General features: G+C 42.4%; 1 protein-coding gene across 1 annotated transcript; it reads right to left on the reverse strand.

Annotated features, from left to right (window-relative positions):
* Positions 1 to 635: 635 nt before the first annotated feature.
* On the reverse strand, positions 636 to 24,499 carry RCN1 (reticulocalbin 1). Its single transcript, XM_042445553.1, has 7 exons — positions 24,389 to 24,499; positions 23,354 to 23,671; positions 14,599 to 14,792; positions 9,606 to 9,784; positions 8,005 to 8,065; positions 1,713 to 1,912; positions 636 to 1,042 (listed from the first exon to the last, which is right to left on the reverse strand). Exons 2-7 carry the CDS (start codon positions 23,608 to 23,610, stop codon positions 935 to 937), a joined length of 999 nt encoding a protein of 332 aa, XP_042301487.1. The 5' UTR covers positions 23,611 to 23,671; positions 24,389 to 24,499; the 3' UTR covers positions 636 to 934.
* Between the last annotated feature and the right edge of the window lie 743 nt (positions 24,500 to 25,242).

Below are 25,242 nucleotides of genomic sequence, written 5' to 3' on the forward strand. Positions count from 1 at the left end.
GTTTCAGGGAAGACCCAAATCTGAAAAGAGTTCTCTGGCACCTCTCTGAAACCTCCACTATCAGTTTGAAGGGACAGAATGCTGTGAGATGCTCACTTTACAACAGCTGCTTGAGATGTTAGCATTGATCATTTGTCAGCTCAGGGGGGGCACGGCAAGTCCAACAGGGGTTTGACAGTCCCTTGCTGTGCTCCTGTTTCCCCACATAGAAATCTAACACTGATATCCTGGGTTACAACTAGAATTAAGAATTGTTGTATACCAGCCTCCCCCAACCTAGTAACCTCCGGCTGGGAAAGACTACAAATTCTATCACCCCCTGGGCAACCTTACTAGTAATGATGATGGAAGCTTTAGTCCAAACCATCTGAAGGGCATTGGCCTGGGGAAGATTGCTCTCCATAGTTCCTTTGATGTTTCTGTCATTGGTCTATAGGTGGGGAAATCAAAATGTGGGACTACACATGGGAAGAAAACATCCCTCCACAAACAAAAATTAGCATGTCCTAGATAACGTCTCGCAAACCTATCTTCTTAAGGTATTGGTTGTGAATGCACTTGGAGGCAGTTCCAAAATTTCAGACCCATTCTGCCCTATAGCATGACATGGCACAGTTCAAAAAAGAAATATATCATGAGAGACTAAGCCCATTTTACTGTTTAGTCAGGTTCCACTGATTTCAGCAAGAGTTGCACATTTAAGATTGAGGTGAGAGAATATCAAGCTATCATTGATAATGAAAGCTGTCATAAAAATGTGCAGTGTTTTGGGGGGAAAGTGGTAACTACTACATTCAACAGAACTGGTTTCTTTAAAAACAAAACAAAACAAAAGATAATGGTGCAAAACCAGCCTGCCAAAATAACACTGTTATTTTGGTCATATACAGAAAAACCAGACTCAAGTCTCTGATGCATTTGCCTTCAAAGAATATCATAGCTCATCATGGTTTTTTGTGAGGTCTTCCCCGTAATTTGTAGCTTGGCTTCCAACAAACATATTCCAGTTGTCTAGAATCTCTTCTTTGGTTAACCTCTGATCCTGGGGGGTGAAAAAGTAAACTCGTGAAAAGAATTGCAAAATATCTAGTCTCTATGAAAAGGGCTTCAATACTGTGTCTAATAACAAAAACAAAAAGAGGGTTACATGACCCTACATAGAATCACTAACTGTGGTCCCAAAAGGGAGGAGGTGCTGTACTCAGAAAGCATAAGCTAGACTTACACTACAACAGGGTAATCTAAAAACTCTTTGGGTTGGATCCAGGATCCGCCTTATACTGACTGAAAGTGCATGCATCTGATTTTTGGGGGCTTCCCCCTCTTCCCACTATTAACACCATACAGTAGAATCTGCCAACCCCCTGGAGATGCTGCCACAAGAAAGGACAGGTAGGGAAACCCCTTCTGCCGGCCTAATGGCAAGTGTCCTAACCTGTATTAAGCCCTTTATGTTATATCAAAATGTGCCTTTTGATTAGTATTGTAACACTTATTTAGATCTAACACCAGAATGTCTTTGACTTCAACTACTGTATAGCTTATTTTTCATGTAGTTTCTGAATGATTAGCTACTTGGCATTAATGCTCCCATGTTAATACCATTTTTAGAGTCATTAAGACTTGATTCTTGGTAGGCTGCCATTATGTAGCAACAAAACCAGTCAAACCAACTATCTAGCACATACAAAATCTGTGACAGAACTAAGTACCTTGTCCACATCTGATTCATAGACTAAGTGCCTTGCTTCAGCCTGTGCATGATCATAGTCCTGTGGGAGAATCCAGTGCCGAATTTCCTCTTTATCCATCTTCCCATCCTTGTTCAGATCTCGAAAATCTGCAAACTGCTCTCGTTCTGTTATTACCCAGTCAGGCTCTGGACCACCATCTTCATGGGCAAACATATCAGCTGAGGGCAAGAAGTGGCATCATATTTCAAAATTATTATTTAATTTCCATTACAGCAGAGGAAAGATCAGAGCTTGGAGAAGTTACTTCTTTGGCTACAGTTGCCCACTGGCTATGCTGACTAAGGGAATACTGGAATTTGTACTTTTAAAAAATCCCACAATCACAAGTTAAGGAATAAAAAAGGTGACCAAGGCGCGTTACAGACTGCCTAAAAGCGGCGGTCTGCCAGCGCCTCCGGTTGCTCCGCGAGGGAGCCGCAGCAGCCAAACCACACGGCTCCCTCGCGGAGCAAAAAGAAGCCCCAAATGGCACTTCTTTTTGCGCCCTGGATGTGACGCCGTGAGGCACTAGTCACATCCGGGACACGACGTGCGGACGCTATGCATCCGCTACATCAAGATGGCAGCACCCGTGTGGAATGGGCGCTGCCATTTTGTACATACCCAGTACGTACTAGGGTTAGGGGCGTCAGGAAGTGACGCCCCTTCCTAACCCTAGTACGTCCTGGGGACATACTATACGCCCATCCAGAATGGGCCCAAGTCACACAAAATTAATTTAAAAGAATTACAAAAGGATCAGTCAACTGTTAGGTCCTCAGGTTGCTATGTGATCCTTTTATACTTTTCCTCTTCACAGTCCAAAAGCTCCAGAATCCAAAACTTCTGGAACAGTTATTATCATCAGGAGCATAACATATCCTACAGAAGAGAACAATATCAGCCACTAGTTAAACTAGCTTGGGGAAAGAGAACTTTCCAATTTTATAGTGGTTGAGGAAGCTCAAGTAGTTACAAAAAGAAAACTGTAAATCTTCTCTTTATGTTTCTCTCTATGTCTTCTCTGTATGTCTTTATAGGAACTTATAAAGAGAAGACTCTATGTACATAACTAGGTTTGAAAACAAAGTGAAGAGAAATGTCCACATTTAGGACCCATGAAAACAACACAAGCCATCCCTTCACTGTGAATAAGGGACTGAAAATGGATCATGGGACTCCATTCTCCCAACTGCACTTCTTCCCACCCCTTTTCACATGGTTGAATTCTGTATCTACATCAGCATTATTCATGGTTATGCAAACCAGTTTTCATTCCTGAATCTGTTACAAATTCTTGCTTAGAAGTCAACTTTGCATTATGCCAAATCCTGTGATAAGTTGGGTTGCCATGCATTGACGATGACTTGAAGGGACATACCAATTACAATTATAGTCAACACTACTGAAGTTTCTGAGAAAAGAGGCTGATAGAAGGGTAGGACTTCATACCAAATGCTCTCATAATACTGAACTGCATGCTCATTTTCTCTCTCACTGTTTTTTGGGCAGAAGCTTCATCTTCATGACACATTTTGCTATTCTCACTGCTTTTACTGCTTTAAGTAGGACAACCTCCCTCCACACACGAAGGCAAGAATAAATATTACACACTGATGCTATAAGTCACATTCTTCCCTATCAGCTACATTTGATGCTTGAATCAATTATGTCATTTCCACGACAAGAAAAGTAGGCTGCACCAATAGCAGGGAAGTTGCAAGAGGCAATACCAATAAGGTACAATTATAATCTACTGGGTAATTTTTAATGTATCAGATCTGGAGATACAATTCTTTGTGTGTGGCATATTAGGAGATGCTATTTTCTATCTAACTGATGAATAAATTCTCCTGAGGAAGACAGCTGAAATATGCTGGGAATTACCTATGAATCATAACTCCATTTTAGTAGCTTTGATCCTCTTCTATCACCATCATGGCCTAGCAACTAAGATTTGTTCCACTGCCTTATCAAGATCAACCAGAACAAGATTTAATTTCATTTTTTAAGATGGAACCTGGAATGAACTCTTCTAAACAATGCTGCCCAAGTGTCTGTGATACGGCAGCTTCCAGTGCTACTTCTACAAATGAAATTAAGGAACAAGAGGAAAGTGAGCCTGGCATCTTGTGTAGCACTGAACTGTCTAATGCAGACATAATGAAAATTAAAGAACAATCGGAAAGAATGGCCAAGCCAGAGGACTCTAAGGAAGTAAAGCTACATTGCCAGCCTTCCCAATCTAGAACCTCAGCAATTAAGTTCTGCTTGAAAACCACTACTCCCATATATTAAAGGAGAATTACCATCAGATGAGCAAACACAGTAAGTTTGGGGCTAAGCAGACCGTCTCTTTGGAGTGACCTGCTGCCGCCCCTTTCAGCACAGGGTCAAGGCCGCAGCATGTAGCTGCCACGGCCCTGATCCGGCCTTTCCCCGACACTAAAAAGAATGGCAAAATGCCACTCCTTTTCGCGCCGGGAAAAAGGTGCTTTTGCCCCCGTGGTGGCACCTTCTGGTGCTTCTTTTGCCGCTGTGCCATCTGGACACAGCACCAAAGGAGCGCTGTGACACTGGCTGCCATGTGGTCAGACGCACGATGAGATGGCAGTATCAGGGCAGCATCGAGACATGCGTTGTGCGGACACCATGCCCCCACTCTGCCCTTAGGCCGGCGTAAAATGTCAGTCTGTACAGCACCTTAGTTTCTGTAGCAAAGCTTATTCATTACTGTTTGTATGCTTTCCCACAAATGACTTGATGTAAATATTTTATATGGGCAGGTGGGTTAATAAATAAATTACATGGGCTTGGAGGGTTTGTTGTTGGCTTATTTCTTCAATTTAATAAGACTAAGGGACTGTTGTGGTTGCTGTTGTGTGCCTTCAAGTTATTTCTGACTTCTGACAAGTAATTTTTTATGGCAATCAAGGGTCAAACCACTATGCCACTAATGGACTAGCAAACATTAGTGGTATCTGGTACATTTGGAGATCTATCTTAGGGATACCTGGCTGGCTCTCCCACTGCAAATTAATACAAAAAAGAGGTGGCACTGAATCCAATTATTACACCCTTGCACTAGATCATAATCTACTAATTTAATATATAAAACTGCAAACAAAACAATATTCTTTCTGTAACCTTTATGAAAGAATAATTATGCTTCTCAGTGCAAAAAGGGTCTCCCACTATTCTCTTTGCCTCTTTCATATGTTGCACATTTTTTTATATCTCTATTTGTGTCTCTGCTACTGAAGCTGTATTTGCTGTGATATCTATGCAATATTTTGATCAAGCGTGTTGTTTTATCACCTTTTACCATTTATTTTGTCTGAAAGAGAAATATTTCAAGGAGAACTTTGGCCCTAAATGCCTCTCACCCTATGAGTTTCTTCTAAGACTGGAGAAGACAGGAGACTCAGAGCTCTTTCAAGATCTTCTCTTAAGATGCAATCAAAATCTTTTATGCTAGGTTCAGAAGTTTGGGAGAAAAAAGGACCCAGAGCAATACTGCATCTTGTCTCTGCCAGCAAGTGTCTGTGTGGATAACATCAGAATCAAGCAAGCAAGAGTGGGAGAGGGAATAAAAAGGCACAGGGAAACTTAAGGAAACAAAAACCAGCTATATGAGACTGGATGGCTTTTAGAAAGGCTTTTTTAAAAAAGAGGTCTCCATGCAGGAGAAGTGCTTCTTAATTAACTCTCCTTTTAACTGCTTAATACTGAACATCAAGCACTCTGCAGGAAATGCCAGTGGTGCTTTGGATATGCAAGAACACTAGAAGATCAGCAGGGGCACATTTCATTGTTATGCATTCAGAACATTCCACTTTTTGCAATACAGAGGCTTGACAGAACTGTCTCTCTGAAGGCATGCACTTCCATGATGAAAAATGGAGGAACAATGGGGCCAAATGAAAATTGTTAGCAGTAGTCCAAAGGTAAATGTAAAATAAGGAGAAATTGGGGAACAGCCAATGAAAACTACAGAAGAAATGAGAGATACCGCTCAAAAGATGGCTGTTTAGTTAGTTTTAAAAGCCCATTAGTAAAAATTGGCATTTTTAGCAAACAGCACTTTTTACAAATAAAACTGCCATCTTTTGACCATCTTGAGACATGTCTTCTAAAAGTAAATGGGACAAAATCAGTCAAACATTTCATTCTTAAAACAACCCCCCCCCCTTTCTTAAAAAAAAAATCCCAGGAAACTGCAGGGAATCTTTTATACCACAATTATAGTACTAAGATTATACTTTTTGACTACCATGGCAACATCCTATGGAATTCTGGGGTTTACACTTTAGGGTGGGCATTTACAAGTCTTAGCCAAACAGCCCAAGTGCTTCACCGAACTCCAGGATTCCAGAGGATGTTAAACTGAAAATACAACGCAATAATTGTGCTGCGTGAAAAGCCCCTAGATTTAGGCAACAGAATGGTGGGAGGCGGGAGGAGATGCATAAGCATTTTGCTTCACAAGCAAAGCAAAACAAGCAAAAGCCCCAAACAAAACAAAACCAGGGAGCAAATTAGGCTTAGGGAAAGAGATAGGTCTAAGTCATCCAGAGATCTTTGTGGGTGGATTGGTATTTGACATGGGTTTTACTGCTCTGAGGCTGACATTCTCTCTAATATTTCCTACTCCTAGTTTCATGAGAGTCAGCATGGTGTAGTGGTTTGAGTGTTAGACTAGGACAATAGAAAACCAGAGTTCAAATCCCCACTCAGCCATGGAAACCTCCAAAATCTTAGGCAAGTCACACATCCTTAGCCTCATAGGAAGACAAGTGCAAACCCCTTCTGAACAATTTCTTTCAAAAAAAATCCTGTGATACTGTCGCCTTACAGTTGTCATAACTCAGAAATGACTTGAAGGCACTCAACAACAGTCTGACATTCTATCCACTGCTCACTCTGTGGTTTTTAAAATAGTAGAAGAATGAAAGATAAGGAAATATCAACTTCATCTTCTCTTTTGGTTGTTTATTACCTTTAAAGCCCTACATAGCTTGGGCCCAAGTTCCATACGGGAACGCATCTCCCTATACAATCCGCCCTGCACTCTTAGAACAAATGGGAAGAAATTGTTAGAGGTACCAGCATCTAAATATGTTTCTACTTCCCAAAAAACATTTAGTATAGCTGCCCCTAGACTATGGAATGGATTTCCAGAGGAGATCCATCTTGCTACATCCCTGGAAACTTTCAGGAAGGTGGCCAAGACAGAGCTCTTTCAACATGCATACCCACCTGACCTTCTATGAATTAGACTGTTCTGTATGGTACGAGAGCATCTGACCCCACAATTGTTGATTTTATGTTTTTAATCCTGGTTTTTAACTTGTTTGGTAATAATATTCTAATGCTGTAATTGTATTTTTAAACTCTGCTGTGATCCCGCCTCGATCCAATCGGGAGAGGCGGGAAGATACAAATAAATTTTATTATTACTTTCAAAGATAGGGAACTTTTAAAAATGTATCTCAGATTTTTCAGATTAGTGAAGCTAAATTATAAGGATGTAAGAGCTTTTTTTGTGTTATCAGTTTATTAGCAATATTTGTATATTGCTTTTCCTCTAATGGGTTCAAGGCAGTGTAAATGTCTCTCTTCTAAAGTTCATCCAAAAAATATCCCTATGATGTAGGTCAGGCTGAGAAGAGAGTAGCTGGCTGAATGTCACCCAATAAATTTCATGGCTCATTGGATATTTGAACCTAGACCCCAAAATTTCCAAGGAATCACTATAAGCACTATAACACAGTGGCTTAGGGAAAAGAACAAGACCATACTCCGCCCAAGCATGCCTATCTTTCCTCTGGGCTCACTGAGTAGGCTTAAGTTAGTACAATGGGCCATTGGGTTTGGTTCCAGGAGCCCCCATGGATACTAAAATCTGTGGATGCTCAAGTCCCATTAAATACAATGCCATAGTAAAATGGTGTCCCTTATATAAAATGGCACAATCAAGATTTGCTTTTTGGAATTTATACTTTTAAAAAATATTTTCAAGATGTGGCTGCTTGAATCTGTGGATGAAGAATCTGTGCATACAGAAGACTGACTGCACAGACCTGAGATGCACAACTGATTACATTGTATATGGGCTATTGATTACATAGTTTGGTATAGATTATCAGGCAGACTTTGATGTGAGACAGAACCAGGTGTGAATTCTCTGCCTGGGAAAGAGATTGTCCAAGTTATGCTGCAAGATTTTTTTTAATATGATAAATGTAGAAATCCCCATGACATGACTTACCAATATATTCATCTTGATCTACAAATCCATCTTCATTTTTGTCTATATCTTCTAGAGTTTCCTGTTACAATTAGGAAGAAAGCTGACATAAGTAAGATCTATAATTTCCCCAACTTTTATTAAAGAGCCATTCCATTCCAAGCTGTCATTTGACTACACCCACACCCACACCCCCTATCATCACCACCACCATCATCATCACTAATATATGGATTTAGATATAAAGACATCTGTACAGAAAAATACATATATACTGCACAATACCTTATTATCTCATATGGGTATGTTTAGTCCAGGAAAGAAAAGGTTAAGAGGTGACATGATAGCCAAGTTTAAATATTTGAAGGGATGTCATATTGAGGCTGGAGCAAGCTTGTTTTCTGCAGCTACAGGGAATAGGACCTGGAACAATGGATGCAAACTACAGGAAAAGAGATTCCACCTCAACATTATGAGGGACTTCCTGACAATAAGAGCTGTTTGACAGTGGAACATACTACCTTGAAGTGTGGTGGAGTCTTTCTGGTCTTTAAGCAGAGACTGGATGGCCATCTGTTGGATGTGATTTGATTGTGAGTTCCTGCATGGCAGGGGATTGGTCTGGATGGCCCCTGTGGTCTCTTCCAACTCTATGATTCCAACTCTATCATTCTAACTATTCTCCATTTTAAAATCTATTTTAACTATATTAACTATTTTAAAATCTATTTTTTTAAAAGTCCAGAATTAAACAATTTTAAGCAGTTTTCTTAATCAGGGTGTGCACAATCCCCATGGTTAAGGGAGGACTTTAGTTCATGGGTCCCAGATTCAGTCTTCAACATCTTCAGAAAGAGCTGGAAAAGACTCCTGCTTGAACCCCTGCTGCCAATCAGTCTACAGTAAGAGAGAAAGACTCTGATTCTGTATAAGCTAGCCCTTTGGGTTCTCACAAAGAATCCTGGAAATGTTACTTCCTTAGACCACTGCTCCTAGAGTCTCCTAGTCAGCATGACACCAGCTGGTGAATGGTGGCAGGGGAGTCCTTGGAGTTGTAGTCTTGGCAAACATTTTTAAAGCTCTATTATGAAACCACAATGTAACACAGTTGTGTCCTACTAGGGAACATTTAGGGGACAGAGAAAGACTGGCAAAGGGAAAACAGGGCCCATAGATGGCCTCGTATGCCCAATTATATGGACCACTAGAATGAGCCTGTGTCTGTAACATAATCTAGAAAGGAGGATGAAAGACTTCACCAAACCTAAGTGCAACAGAAATGCAGTGATAAGTCTAATTATCACACTGTTCCAGTCCCAACTACAACCAGTATATTGTAATAGCAGTGTGCACTGGCACATGAAACATCTGTGAATGTTCCTGTCACCCAGACTCAAAACTCTCCAGCAATTCAAAGGGTATTGTTCAATAGTATATGATAATGAGGTCATCAAACAGCCCACCTACGTAAATAACTGAAGCCAGATTCCCTAAATTGTTTTTTTCCTTTCATCATTATCATGATCTAGGAACCTGTTCTGGAAAAGATAAGGATGTTATCTTGCAGGTCTGATTAGTGTACAGAAAACCAAAAGACTGAGATTGGTTTCGCTCTCGCTTACTAGAACAACAATGTCTTTCATATGCTCAAACTCCTCCGGGTGAAGGAACGCTGTGAACTCCTCCCGAGTGGTTTCCAGGTCTCCATCCAGGTCAGCTCTTTTGAATCTTCTTTCATCTCTAGGTAGCATTTTCTTAAAACTGTGCTGCTCTGTTGCATCTTGGAACTCTGCTTGATTTTCTAGACAACCAGAATAATCACAATAAGGGAGATAAACAGAAGTAGCAGGTGATGCAAAGGGCCAAGTGTCATCCACAGATAACATGCAGGGACCAAGTGAAATATACTGAGGCTTTAAGCTATGCCCAATTTAAGAGGCTCCATAAGAGCGTCACCCTGTCCACCATGTGCATTATCATGATCAAAGCAGAAATTTTGTTTTTATTGTAGTTTTGTGCCTTCAAGATGACTCTGGGTTATGGTGTAAGGTTTTCTTGGCAAGATTTTTTTTCAGAGAAGGTTTCCCATTGCCTTCCTCTAAGGCTGATTTTCCCAAGGTCACCCAGTGGGTTTCTATGCCTGAGCAGGGATTAGAGTCCTCTTCATCCCAAAGTCTCCCAAAGACATACTATGTCAGGCATCCACCAGGACATCTAAGGCACCAGATGATGTCACTGCTGCATGCTCAGCTACAGGAAAACAGCTAGACACATCTTCACTGGTCCCCCTGCCCTCCAACAACACAGAAATGGCCGTGTTTGGGGTGGGGAGGCCTATGCTGCTTTAGGAGGTGGGTCAGGGGATTTTGTTGCTGTATAATTGAAACAAAATTTTAACCTCTGCAATGAGTAAAATAATAATAATAAAAGAGTTGCAATGTTTTAAGTCTCATTAATGCCCCTGGAATTTCTCAAAAAGATTCTGGCCTTTATCTACTTTATCTACCCTTCCCACTCTCTTCCACACAACCACAGGGCTATTCTTCTTGCCATTTTCATGCACTGAAACAAACAGAAGGAGAACAAAGCACAGTTTTTTTCAGAGTGCTTGATTGCTTTACTTTAATAACTTCACTAATATGCTAGTACAACCAAGCAAATATGATATAATAGGTATCACTGAAACCTGGTGGTATGAGTCTCATGATTGGAATGTAGGAAAATAAGGGTATAACCTTTTCAAGAGAAATAGGCAAAACAGGAAAGGAGGAGGAATAGCCTTACATGTCAGGGACATTTACATTAGTGAAGAGAACCAGGACATCAATCATGGAAACCAGGTGGAGAGCATCTGGATAAAAATTAAAGGGGAAGGAAACAACAAGGACGTTATGGTGGGAGTCTACTACAGACCCCCAAGTCAGACGGAGGAATTGGATGATGTCTTTCTAGAACAGATGACCACACATTCAGAAAAGAGAGATGTAGTAGTGATGGGTGACTTCAACTATCCTAATGTTTGCTGGAAGTCAAACTCAGCCAAATCCTCAAGGTCTAGCAAATTTGTCACTTGCCTTGGAGACAATTTTCATTGTCCAAAAGGTGGAAGAGGCATCAAGGGGATCAGCTATTTTGGATCGGATCCTAACCAACAAGGATGACCTAGTTAATGGGGTGCAAGTGGTGGGATCCTAAGGTGGGAGTGATCATGTATTCCTGGAGTTTGTTATACAACGGAAAAGAAAAGCCAGGCATAGTCAGACACGCATTCTAGACTTTAGGAAAGCTGATTTTAGTAAACTTAGAGAAATACTGGGGGTGATCCCATGGTCAGGAATACTAAAAGAGAAGGGAGTTCAAGATGGATGGGAGTTTCTCAAAGGAGAGATACAGAAGGCACAATTTGAAACAGTAGCAATGAGGAAGAAAAATGGGAGATGTCTCAAGAAACCAGGATTGATGACTAAGGAACTTTCAACTGAGCTAAGTTTTAAACGGAACATGTATAAGAAATGGGAAAACTGAGAAATCACCAAAGAGGAATTCAAACAAATAGCAAGCACATGTAGGGGTAAAGTCAGAAAAGCTAATACTGTATGCAGAATGAACCCAGGCTTGCTAGAAAGGTTAAGAACAACAAAAAGGGCTTTTTTGGATATGTCTGCAGCAAAGGGAAGAAGAAGGAAATGGTAGGGTCACTGCGTGGAGAAGATGGGAACAGGGGACAGAGAAAAGGCAGAATTACTCAACACCTTCTTTGCCTCAGTCTTCTCAGAAAAGGAAAAGGGTGCTCAAAATGAGGATAATGGAGGATAATGGAGCAGAGGACAGAATAGGGGAATTTCAGCACAGAATAAGTAAAGAGATAGTGGAGGAATAACTTGTTAATCTAAATGAATTTAAGTCTCCAGGACCAGATGAACTACATCCAAGGGTATTAAAAGAGCTGGCAAATGTAATATCGGAGCCATTGGCAATAATCTTTGAAAACTCCTGGAGAACAGAAGTCCCAGCAGACTGGAGGAGGGCAAACGTCCCCATCTTCAAAAGGGGAAAAAAAGAGGATCACCAACAATTATTGTCCAGTTAGTCTGACATCAATACCAGGAAAGATTCTAGAGCAGATCATTAAACAGAAAGTCTGTGAACATCTAGAAAGCAATGCCACCAAAAAGTCAACACCGGTTTCAGAGAAAGAAATCATCCCAGACAAATCTAATCTCTCTCTTTTTTTTTTTTTTATAAAATTACCAGCTTGGTAAGTGAAGGGAATGCTGTGGATATAGTATATCTTGATTTCAGTAAGGCTTTTGACAGGGTTCCCCATGACATTCTTGCAAACAAGCTAGTGAAACGTGGGCTAGACAACAAAACTGTTACATGGATTTGTAATTGGTTGACTGGACGAACCCAAAGGGTGCTCAACAATGGCTCGTTTTCATCCTGGAGAGAAGTGACCAATGGGGTCCCACAGGGCTCTGTCCTGGGCCCAGTGTTATTCAACATCTTTATCAATGACTTGGATGACAGAATTGGGAGCATACTTATCAAATTTGCAGATGACACCAAATTAGGAGGAGTATCTAATACCCCAGAGGACATGCCAGCATGGAGGTAGAGTCACGGCATGCCTTATGCAGATGCCACGCCCCCCACCCCGCCCCCATGCCAGCCTTTGATGCCGGTCTCTGTACAGTCTTTTAGTCAATCAATTAAAGATGCAAGCTCTTCCTTCTCCCTCACCATTTTTCCCATGAAAAGAAAATCCCAAGAGGGGAGGTATATGTTTTTGACTATGCTCTCCAGCTAAGGTAATTACTTTACAAGGGCTCTCCAGTCACAAAGATATTGTTTGCAACAGGTCAAATAGAATGGCCTCCCCTGTCCCCTTGGTAGGGAGGTCAGCAACACTCGGTCTGCAGACCAGAAGACAGCCAACCCACTCAGCACCAGAACTGGTTTTTACCTCTCTTTCCCTGGATCTTAAAAGGAAGATCTGGAGCCCTCTGTTCTGATGCCAGGTGGCTGTTTAAAACATGTCCGACTGATCTGGTGTGTCAGCCACTGCCATCTGAGGTTCATTTTAAGATCAGAACAAGGCCCCAGGTCATGTAACTGTTGTTGGGACCTCATTCTGAAACAATCCATGGTGGTGAAGGACATGCCAGAGGCTATGCAGGCTGCATATATGGCCAGTGACCCACCATCAGAATTGGGGGCTTTATGCTGGGGAAGGTTGAGGCAGCTTCCAGAGTCAGGATATTCCAGGCTGCCCAGCAATGATGCAGACGGGGCTAAACTCTTTAGGAGGCACACTGAAACAATGTATCAGGTGCCTCAGTGTTTTGGTGCACTTTTAAAAATTCGCTCTCCCAGGAAGAACAACATTGAATGAATTATGGAATTGTTGATGGTTGTGTTTTCCTTATGTGACCTTGCTGGAAGTCTAAGGCATATGAGATTCCCCAGCAAAGTGCTTTTGTCTCCCCTGCTGAAAACCTGGATATGTTGTCCCCAAATAATAATTAATTGCCACAAAGTAGGGAGTGGGGCAGAGTGGCAGAATAAAAGAATGGGCTTCAGCAACCATTCTGGGCAGAAGCAATTATTGCTAGAAAGTGCCATATTCAACTAAAGAAGTTGTGCCATGTTTCCCCAGCCTCAGTAGAACTGACATGAACATTCAGCCATTCTGTTTTATTTTCCTCTGATTTTGTGCAGGTAGTACTGGGTCTTAATATTTTAGTTTAATATTTCCCTTCAAACCTAGGGAATCCACAGAATGAAATGAGCTACCAATGCGTCATTGCACTACAAACAGCTAAGTAACACAGGGAGCACTGCTAACTTGCTCCTAAATGACGCAAGCCTCCAAGAGCCCCAAGATGGCAACTAACAAGGAAACTGAACTGCTAGCATGGAGGTCACTACTGATAGTCTCTCTTCCCTGGAAGGACACTACAGTAAAGTACTGAGAGTTTTGCTCAGAGAGAAAGGGAGGCAATATTTACAAGTGTTGATTGCTGAATTCATTCAAAAGAAAATTTTAGTAATTTTCTTCCTGTTTCAAGAAAGTCTTCATAAGCCACAGTTTTTGCAGCCTAGTCACAATTGATGATTTATTTTGTGCAAAATTCCCAAGTGGCTGTTTTGCACAGAAAACAGCATTTCCTGTGCAGGAAACAGGATTTTCTTAATAGAAAATAATATTTCTAAATACGTAGAATATGTCTTCATAGAGAACAGAAAAAGCTGTTTCCAGCACAGAGAAGTCTGTTTTCACTCCAAAACAATCACATGCTAATTTTTCATAGGATTAAATCCTTGACAACAGTATTTTCTGTGCAGGAACAGCTTTTTTTTTCTCTGCAAAAAGATATATCTATGCAGAAAATGCTGTTTCCAGCACAGAAAATTCTTTCCCTCCGCAAAACAATCATGCATGAATTTTATGCAGGATAAATCCTGAATCATGAAGATTCCCATCAGTCAAGGATTCTTCTTATTACTCATTACTCTCATTCTTGACATTCAAAAACATATTTCTGAAGTGTTTTTTTTTAATCAAATATTACTTCCATCCCTATTCAAATCTTGTGTCTTAACTTTTCTCACCTAGGTAATAGCCATATGTGGCTTGTTTGTATTCTTCCCAGGAAATTTTATTGTCTTTGTTGAGGTCATAATCCTTCCAGACCTTTGCTACATTTTCAAAGATGTAGCGTTTTTGCACTCGTTTAATCCAGTTTTTCAATTCCTCTGTTGTAACAAAGCCATCTTTGTTATCATCAATTCGATCAACAATTTTCCTATAAAAGAAAAAGTAAGCTGATTATCAGAACCTTTGTAAGAATTCTTAAGACTTTTCTTGATTCCCAATCATTGTTATAGGTCAGAAGAACACAGGAACAGTTTTGAGGCGAGAACTTTTTCCAGCCCAACCTGAAGATGTTGAACTTGAACCCAGGACCTTCTGAATGTAAATCTTTTACATGACTACTGAGGTACAATGGTGAAAGATCTGTAACATCTTTTATCATTATGTCAAAGGTCAGACTTCCTGAGTGGTGCCTACTGTGACCAAAGCTTGGACATGTTAGGGCAAGTGGTAACACATTAATGTTATGTTGTTTTTAAAAATTAGTTAACACCAAAATAATGTGTCCCTATATTGGGAGAAAGGAGAGATACAAGAAAATAAAATAATAATAATAAATAAGAAGAAAAAGAAATTTTATAAAATAAATTTTAAAAAACTGTTAACTTGTGACGTTATTAAATTAAACAATAATTTAAAATGATTAAAAATGAAAGTTAGAAGAATCATTATTTTTTACTAAAACAATGTTGCTAGCATTTATATGTTTATATTTTCAACAACAGTTTTAACAAACCTGTGATCACAAAGTAATTTTAATGAATTATTCCAACTCTTTTACTCAGTTTTGAAGATGAGAGAAGGTACATACTGTAGGTTAAATTAGAAACTCATACTGGAGAACAGAAAGACAGGAACCAATGATGTTGCCCAGCTGCAGAAATCATTCTTATATATCTGCTATCTCTGGGCAGGCATGGAAGCTCACATTGCCAACATTGATTGTTCTTGCCACTCTCTCCTGAATACCACTGATGGTATTATATTTTCATGTGAGTTAAATCCAGATGTGGAACTGTCTTTCCCCATAAATTGGAAATCCACAGGCAGCAAGAGAAAAACTCCCATAAACCCCATATATCATGAGGTAAGAATTTTCTGTACAGAAACTAAATATGCATGCAAACTCTCATTCTGTTTCTTGTAATAAAATGATAGTATGAAAGATTGTAAATCTCAATTTTTCCAAACTCATCCTGATTTTTCTTGCTTCCTGCTACTCAAGTGTTTGTCTATTTTCTGCCCCACTCTCTGATGGAAAAAAGTCTGCTTATTTGAATTTAGACTCCATGCTAAAGGAGTCTAAACTGAGATTTGTCATGTGGATCATGAGGCCAAAACGCAAGACAAACCAAATATATTCTAATAACCAGTCTACACATTATATTTACTGCATAACACAAGCCGCTGAAAAGTGCATTAGGAATTAGGAAAAGTGCATTAGGAATTATGCCAAACTGAGAGAAAACATATACATAGGGAGAACATTTGCACAAATTAGAACATAGGGCAATTATTTGTGAAATCAAGGTGGATCCTTTTCACAAATTTCTGTGGTTCACACAACTGCAGCTTTGCCAGAATAATTCCTGTGTTTACAAAATGGTTGTTACATTGCTTCCAGGTACAAACTGGTGCACAGAAACAGTGTGTATTTGTTCAAAAATGGCCACAAATGAAAGTACATTGGGGGTGTGGTATTTACAGGTGTGCATAGGATTTCCCCAGGTAAACAAACTTAGGTAAAAAAGATAATTTCTCATGCACCCACTCAGGAGTTGACATTTGGACACACCTTCACAGAACAGTGTCAGAGGAAAGTCCAAGGGAATGAAATAGAGTATTTTCCAAAGTCCCATTGCAAATCTATTATGTCTGCTCAGAAGTACATTCACTGAATTCAGTGGGGCTTATTCACAGTTAAGTACGTTTGTTGAGGATTGCAGCCTGCAAGTCCCATGGGAGAACTAGAATGTGTGGTCACTAACTAGAGAATTAACAGATCTTTCTCCGTGTATGTTACACAATTTAAGAGGAAAATTACAAGCACAGCCTTGTCCAATTTGTTGCACCCTCCCCAGATTTGATGGACTGCAAACACCATAATTCACAGCCACAGATATCTGTACAGAACATATATCATTAATAAAAACAACCAAGTCCCATGGCTTTTAAAGAATTGTCAAATTGACTGTAGCATAAGCTTCTCTTGGGCTTTTGTTCACAAAATGCATGATGGCATACATTGGGAAGGTGTGAAGTCTGATCTAAGCAGGATCAACTGAATGGACTTAGAATCCTCTCTACACTGTCAGACCTGAAAATGCAAGGTTTCTGTGGAACCAGCACACAAAAGAGATGTTGTGGGAAGGGCTGGTTTGTACTCCCACATGCACACACATATCTAACTCTTCCTTGCTTTATATTTTTGGGCTGCAACTCCCAGCATTCCTCACCACTGACTCTGAAAATTATGGCTGCTGGGAACTGCAATCCAACAACCTCTGGAGGCCACAAAATTTGTGCCCCTGTTCTTTGCCCTTTTTGCTTTTATTTATTTATGACAATAAACAATAGAAGCACATCAGTACAGCCAGAAAAGAAAAGAAAGAGAAAACAAAGGAAATGACAAAGACTTCACACACATGCATAGACAGAGCAACACAGTAAACTAAACATCACAAACACTGATTTTAAATTTGGCCCAGACCACAAATGATAACATTAGATCCCTTTAACTGCATAATTATATTTGAAAGATGAAACTCAAAATGTTCATTGATGTGATGGTGAACCACATAACAATTCTTGCTCAGTTATTGATGAAATAAAAGGAGGCCAAACTGTGGCAAATGTGTGTTTTTAATTCTCCTCTAGCCACTCAGATTCTACAAGTCTCTTTTTCCTTCATAGTAACTCCCCACACATAGTCCAAACAGTGTTGAAACGCAAAATCTTTCAGTGTTTTTCATGTTCTTATTATTTCTAACTATGCTGATCACAGCAATAAGCTATTTATGGGTCATCAATACTATGAAGCATTACTATTTTTTTATGTTAAACATTATCTAAGAATAGTCTTCAATATACATTCTCCAAATGAAGCTAATATCAACTTATAAGGTGGTATTGTCCACATTTTGTCACTCTGTGCTTCTGAAACAAAAATACAAAAGTCTAGCTTCCACAATATTCTTGAATCATTTCCTTTTCCATCTGTTTATTCAATGATATCTTTATATAAATTAGATAACAGTCCTTTAGTTGTTGAAGAGAAGTAGATACATACAGGTTCAATCTTAATGCCCTTTGAATGCACTGAGCATCAGTGCACTTGGGCTGTCAATGCTCTACCAGTCTTTTCAACCTCTTTACCCTGGAATTCTTGAAATAATTTTTAGAAACCCCTGCATAAAAATTATTTAATCTACAGTTTTAAAAAGTAATTTTAACAGCTCAAAAATGTTTAGTATCCCCCATCAAAATCTTTTGCAAAACCCCTAGCAACCTCTCATGGAACCCTAGGATTCTGTGCAACCCTGGTTGAGAAACCTTGCTTTGTGGCCTATGAATGTTCCAGATAGGCAAGTATTGCCAGTGGTCAGGGAAACATTTGCTGCTCATTCTGGTTCTAGGCCCCATTCCCACTGGGCAAAAAAAGTGGCTTATATTGCTGCGATTATGACTCAGATTTCTTTCTGAGTCGTATTCAAATCTGCTCCCTCATTCCCATTACGAAAGGGGGCAAACGGACTTGGGAATTTTTGACCCATGTTCTCATTCCCATTGAAATTATCTCGGTTGTAATTTGAAGCGGACTTTTTTGCTCCCCATTCCCACTGCCCTTCCGAAACCTCTTTTTTAAAAAGCAGCTGTCAATCAAGTGCCTAAGCGCTTGACGTCACAGCCAATCAGTCACTTAGGTGCTTTTCTCCTCTGGGAAAGGGAGAAGGAGCCTCTATTCCCCCCCCCCATGTCCATTTGCCTCCTGGGCTCTCCTATGTCTTCCCAGACTCCTTCTGGGAAAGGGAGCCTCGATTCCCCCCATGTCCCTTTGCCTCCCGGACTCTCCTGTGTCTTCCTAGAGTGTCTCTGGGAAAGGGGAAAGGGAGCCTCCATCCCCCCAAGTCCCCTTGCCTCCTTCATTGCTCCCTGGGCTGTTTGGGGGGTGATCAAGCAGGCATGTTAAAAAAAGAAAAAATAATAGTTAAAAATGGTGTTCAATGGGTTTCCTCACACGTCGATCTATGCATGTGGAGCGGGGGGAGGTTGCAGGGGGGCGTAATGTGTTTACCGTATTTGGAGGTCAACATAGCAATTTGCTATGTTTGTACACCCGACAGCGCGCCTAAGCAATCAAAAGCTTAACCCTTAACCCTTGTCATTCCCATTCATTTGCCCCAAATTGGACTCAGGAGGCGCAGGAAAAACCTCTAAAACTGTGCACCCTTTTTTAACTGATTTATCCACCACTGATTCGAGTTTTCCAAGGAAACATTGAATACATGGGGATCAGATCCAAATTCCAATGGGAACAAAATCAGTACAATGGGGATGGAATGCGTGCTCAAATGGGAACGATGCCCCAGAATCCGCATCTTGAACCGCTTTACAAGCCAGTGGGAATGGGGAATGCAGGAAACAGCAAGCACACACCACAGAGATGGAGAGGGACAGAGGCTTACTGGATGCTCAGAGGCATAATCAGAAGCAAGTTTTTTGGAGAATGAAGACAAGCAGACATATTTCTATCTTTTCTTATTGAAAGACAGGGCTTTTCTGATCTCTGTTTGACAGCTTAGCCTTGGAGTGTGGTGGATTCTCCTTCTTTGGGTTTTTTTTAACAGAGGCTGTTTGGCATCTGCCAGGGATACTTTGTGAGTTCCTGCATGGTAAGAGAGGTTGGCCCTCTTCTAACTCTATGATTCTATGATCTTTGAAGGTCACACTCCTTGCCTGGGTGGAAACAGAACCTGGGACAATTACTGTTTGGAATTCAACTCTGAGAATGCCATTCTGTGATGGGGGATTCTGGGAGCTGTAATCAAAGAAAAAGAAAGAAAGCACTTTCCCAAGCTCTAGACAACAAATGCATTTGAAAGCATCCAGACCTCTCTAGGTGATCAGGGATATGGCTGCACACTTTTCACTAAAGCAGTGAAGATTCAGGCAGAGCCACTGCCATTTGCAGCCTGCCTACTCCTGAATTCACAGAATTCTACTGAACAGGAAATTTAACCAAGGGATCCAAATTACAAGAAAAGAGATTTCACCTAAACATTAGGAAGAGCTTCCCGATAGTAAGAGGTGTTCAAGAGTAGAAAAAACTGGACAGATGGGGACAAAGGCCCGGTCCAGACGGGCGCAATAGGATGCCCTCGTCACATGTGAGGGGTTGTGCTTCTAGATGCCCCTCGCCCCTTGCACGTGACGACGGAATCAAAATGGCGGCACCCTGTACTGATGGTCGCCACCATCATTACATGCCAGATGCCTAGCACCCGCACATTGCGGCGTCATTATGACGTCACGAGTGCGCCGTTGGCGCACTGCAGTGTCATAATCATGCCGCAAGAAGAACCCGCTTTTTGCGGGTTCTTTTTGCTATGTGGGAAAGTCTCGTGGTCTGGAGGCTGCGGATTCCCCACGGAGCAAATCAGTGTGCCAGGAGACCGTCCTTTTTGGATGGTCTGTCCCACACCAAACTTTCCTTCCTTGGAGGCTGAGGCTGGATGACTGTCTCTTGGGAGTGGTTTAACTGTGTTTTCCTGCATGGCAGGGGTTGGACTACATGGCCCTTATGATCCATTCCAACTCTATGATTCTTTGCCCAGAGTTTTATAGAGGCTATTTCTTGGGGTTTCTTTAGTTTTATGAGTGCTGATATGACAAGTAGTTCAATAATTTTTAACTATTTAAGGGAAGACTTCAGCACTTTTAACGATGGCAGTGTTGTGTTTTAATTTTAGGGGTTAGGAGAGCAGGATCCCTATGAAACTAGAAGAACCACAAATAAGTGGTGCTAATTTTTTTAGCTTGAGGTATTTCTAGGTCCTCCAGCATGATTCTATCGCCAACTTTCCCTTTGGTGTTCTGTGCTACAGTCAGCAATGAAGTGACAGTCAGATGCCTGTAAGGCAAACAGCTGTAGGGTAGTCAATCCAGTCCAAGTCAGTCACTGGTTATCCAGCAAGATGAAGGGAAGAAAAAGAGGAAGGTTGCCAGTTGGCCCAGACATCATCAGATGAAGCCAGTAATCCATGTCAACAAGAAGCAAGACAGAGTTGTTGGTTGTAGACAATCCAAAGCGAAGAACACTTGAAAGCACGAGTACTGCCAGTCACCAAGACATAAATGTTGCAAATAACAGAGGCTGGACAGATGGGAGGGAAAGGGGTGGACAGAGGCCACCCCTTTATCCCCTGCATCACTGCCATGGCAACACATGTAGTGGCAATGATGCGCTCAGAAAAAGGGGTTGTAAAATGCTGCTCCTTTTTCTGCTGCTGCCAAGGTGCCATTAGCACCCTGGTGACGTCCGTTGTGTGCTGCACCATTGGGATGTGGCATACAATGCATGTCGTTGGCACGCACACCATCTGAAATCATGGAACTGGGAGAGTGCAGTAGGGCTTGGGAATGTGGGGACAGTCCACTCTCCTGAGCTCTTAAATCAGACCCAGGACAGCACTTTTTGTACTGAATCAGTCAATGTTTCTTCTGAGACCTACAACGCTGCTTCTTCTCTCTTCGAGTCTGCCACATCCTGCTGGAGAATGGGTGCCCCAAATGTCTCAGTCCCCAGGTTTTCAGACTCAGAGAGGGCTCTTGAGCCATGAACCCCTAGCAATCTGACTCCTCTGTATCTGATTCGTCAGATTCCAGAGGGTGGCTTATGACACCTGGCAACTCTAGTCTTAAGTTGAAGATGGAACTGGGAAGCATGATGATTTACACTGCCTCAGAGCTGGAAAAATTGATCTTCTGCACTAAAACTCCCAGTGGTTGCTCTGCCTGGGGGATTCTGGGAGTTGTCATCTTAGAAGTTCACTTTTCCCAGTTCTGTCATGCCTCTTTCAAGGAGGGAAGCAAAAGCACCACTGTCCAGACAGAACAGTGTGGCAAGCCCTCTAGGCAACCAACCCCACTTAAATCAAAGGAGGTGAAGGAAGAGGAGGAGTGGTACTGGTCTAAAATTCTTGCCTCACTAGGCCTCACAATGGTGCCAGCTCTGGCAAGGGATATCCTTGTCCTAAAAAGAGGACAAACACTGCATTGGGCACAAACATCAAGAGTGTTAAGGTGGTATAAATGGTCAGAGCGCAAGGACTGGGGAGATCCAGGTTCAAGTTCCCACTTAGCCTTGAAGTGCACAGAGTGATGCTGAGCCTGCCACATTTTCTCAGCTGTGAGGCTAAAATGGGAGGATAAACCATGAGCCCTCTGGGGAAATGTAGGATATAAATATAATGAATAAATAGAATACAGGTAAAAGATCTAGTCAATATATGTGTATTCCTTTGCAAAGTAGAACATACAAGTAAGTATTGTACTGAAAAGAGAAGCTGACCCATTCTCTATTTCTGCTCAGCCCAAATCTGATAACGTCAGCATTACACATTCCAATCCAGCAGAGCCTCTCTTTGAGAGGTTTTTTTTTTGGGGGGGGGGATTCATACCTGTTACTGGACATCCCAAGAGAATAAAATGATCAAGTTTTGTTAATGTCAGATTTACCCATTCATTTTCAGTCCATCACAATGGGACACACACGTTCTGATCTGATCTTTTACTCCTGCTACCAAGCCATGCTTCAGTTTGATTTCGCAAAGCAATATCACTGGAACTTCTGTCTCTGGTCCTCTGAAATCCCTGGGTAATCTTTTATACATTTGATGGTTAGCTCTGGCTCATAAATATTTATGTCACCCTAAATGAATCTTCCCTAGCCTGATGATCTTCAGAAGTGTTGGGCTACTCTCTTCAGCCGTTCCACTCACAAAGGTACTGGGCATGCTAGTTGGGGATGATGGAAAACAGAGTCCAATATAATGGACTGGCTTATGGCAGGACTGTTCTTTCTGTGTAAGACAGCCGCCCTCCTGGAAATGAAATTAACACATAATCATCTCTCTCACAGCAATTGTCCCCAAACTGTACGATCTTCCATTGAAAACAGACAACACTGGCAGAAGACAAAAGAGATGCAGGTTGGATGCAGATGACACTTTCCCTTCACACCATTTCCCAGAGCAAGAGCAGCTGGAGCCTCCCCTCTGCCACGTTGTTATCAACAGCTCAAGGGAAGGATTCCTCCCGCCCGCCCTACAGAATTCCTCTGCCACAGAGTCAGAAATCCTAATGCAATTTTCCCTAGGCTTGGGCTGAAGTTACAGTCTGACAAGAGACACCTATATAAAGCAGTGAAACCTCTTTGGAGAGTGGTTTAACTCAGCCAACTTGCCATCCTGGCCAATCTGACTAACATTATAGCAGTCCATTGAGAAGAACCAGACCAAGCAGGGCCACATATTGTTGTTCCCAACGGATATTATAATGGCCCTCTGTATTGCTCTGAATGTATCTTCATCACCACCATGAGGTAACCAGGGCAGTTCAGAGTTGCTGTCCTCATCCCCATCCCTCATGGGGCAGAAGCCTTGTCCCCTTCTATTTCTACATGGCAATCGAGAGAGGGGGGCTTGATCTTACCCCAGCCTTTCTTTGCTTTCCTCGGGGGTGAGCTGATCAAAAGTGGTGGCTTCTTCTTTGCCCAGGAAGGCCTCATGATCATACTGGAAGCTCTGGTTATCTTCATGCTGCTGGTTGCTGAGTTCGGGGTCCAGGTGGATGCCTCTCTCCTTCCTGAAAGTGGGGACCCCCAAGGCACCACTGGGGCAAAGCACCAGCACCGCCAGCAGCAGCCCCACTGGGAGGCAGCGGAGGAGGTGAAGCTCTTTCGAGTCCATGGTCTCCTCCTGAGAGGGTCACAGGAGGGGAGGGGGCAGAGGCCTGCAATGTGGAGGGTGCCTGAAGGAAAGCCAAAGCACTAGGTATGAGGTGGCAGAAGAAGAGCCAAAGGAGTGGTACTGAATTGCAGAAGGAAAGCAAAGGATGTGACACTGAGATGCAGAAGGCAAGCCCAGGGAGTGACACTTGTTTGCAGAATGAAGCAAAATGAGTGACACTGGGTTGCAGAAGGAAAGCTGAAGGAGTGTTGCTGAAGAAGGACAGCCTAAGGAGGGACACTGAGTTGCCGAAGGAAAGTCAAAGGACAAGCTATTGGGCTGCAGAAGGAAAGCCAAAGACTAGCCACTGGGCTGCAGAAGGAAAGCAAAGGAAATTACACTGAGTTGCAGAATGAAAGCCAAAGGAGTGACACTGGGTTGCAAAATGAAAGCAAAGTGAGTGATACTGGGTTGTAGAAGGTAAGCCAAAGGACTAGGTATTGGGTTGCAAACTGAAAGCAAAAGGAGTGACACCTAGTTGCAGAAAACGAGTGACCCTGAGTTGCAGGAGGCAAGCCAAAGGACTAGATGTTATGTTGCAGAAAGAAAGCAAAAGAGGTGACACTGAGTTGCAGAAAAGAAAACCCAAAGGAGGGACCCTGAGTTGCAGAAGGCAAGCCAAAAGACCAGATACTGAGTTGCAAAAGCCAACCCAAGGAGTGGCTACTGGCAGAAGGCAAGGCAAGGGACTGGAAAGCGGAGAGGCTGAGGTCAGCTGCGCTGCTGCTGGGGGTCCTACCTGGGAGGCCAGGCTGCCCCTGCCTTGAGCCCAGAGCCCCCTCAAAGCGCTTCAGGGCTCTGGGTGTGGGGCCTCCCTCCCTGCCTGCCTGCCTGGCTTCCCTGCCTCTTCCTTGCCTCGGGGGGGGAGGAGTGCCCTCCTTTGGGCCAGGCGAAGGGCTCCCCAGCCCCAGCCACTCAGGAGTGCGCTTGCAAAGGGAAGGGCCTGGGCGGGAGGGCTCCGATGCAAGGGCCCCGGCCATTGGGCGAGAACAGGGAGGGAGGGGGGAGGAGGCCGAGGCAGGCCGCCCGAGCGCCACGTTTGCAAGGCGGATCGGATTGCTCCGGCGCCCGCAAAAGAGACAGAGAGAGAGCGAGGGAGGCCGGGTCAGCAGCATTTGCTGCTCTCCAATGAAGTGCATTTGGGCTGCATCCACACTGGAGAAATAACCAGGTTTGGGACTGCTTTAACTCTTTTCTGGTTCAAGGCTATGGAATTCTGGGAACAACAAACTCCAGAAAACGAAAACGAGTGACACAACAAACTCCAACTCCCAGAATTCCATAGCCTTGAGCCAAAAAAGAGTTAAAGTGGTACCAAACCTGCTTATTTCTCCAGTGTGGATGCAGCCCTGGAGTTGGAAGAGACCCTAAAGGCCATCCAGTCCACCCCCATTCTGCTATGCAGGAACTCTCCATCAAAGCATCCCTGGGACAGATGGCCATCCAGCCTCTGCTTAAAGACCTCCAAGGAAGGAGACTCCACTACATTCCGAGGGAGTTTGTTCCTTACTGTCAGGAAGTTCCTCCTAATGTTGAGCTGGAATCTTTTTTCCTGCAGCTTGCATCCATTGCTCCGGGTCCTAGTCTCCGGAG

Source organism: Sceloporus undulatus, chromosome 1, assembly GCF_019175285.1.
Source record: "Sceloporus undulatus isolate JIND9_A2432 ecotype Alabama chromosome 1, SceUnd_v1.1, whole genome shotgun sequence".
Taxonomy (NCBI): Eukaryota; Metazoa; Chordata; class Lepidosauria; order Squamata; family Phrynosomatidae; genus Sceloporus; species Sceloporus undulatus.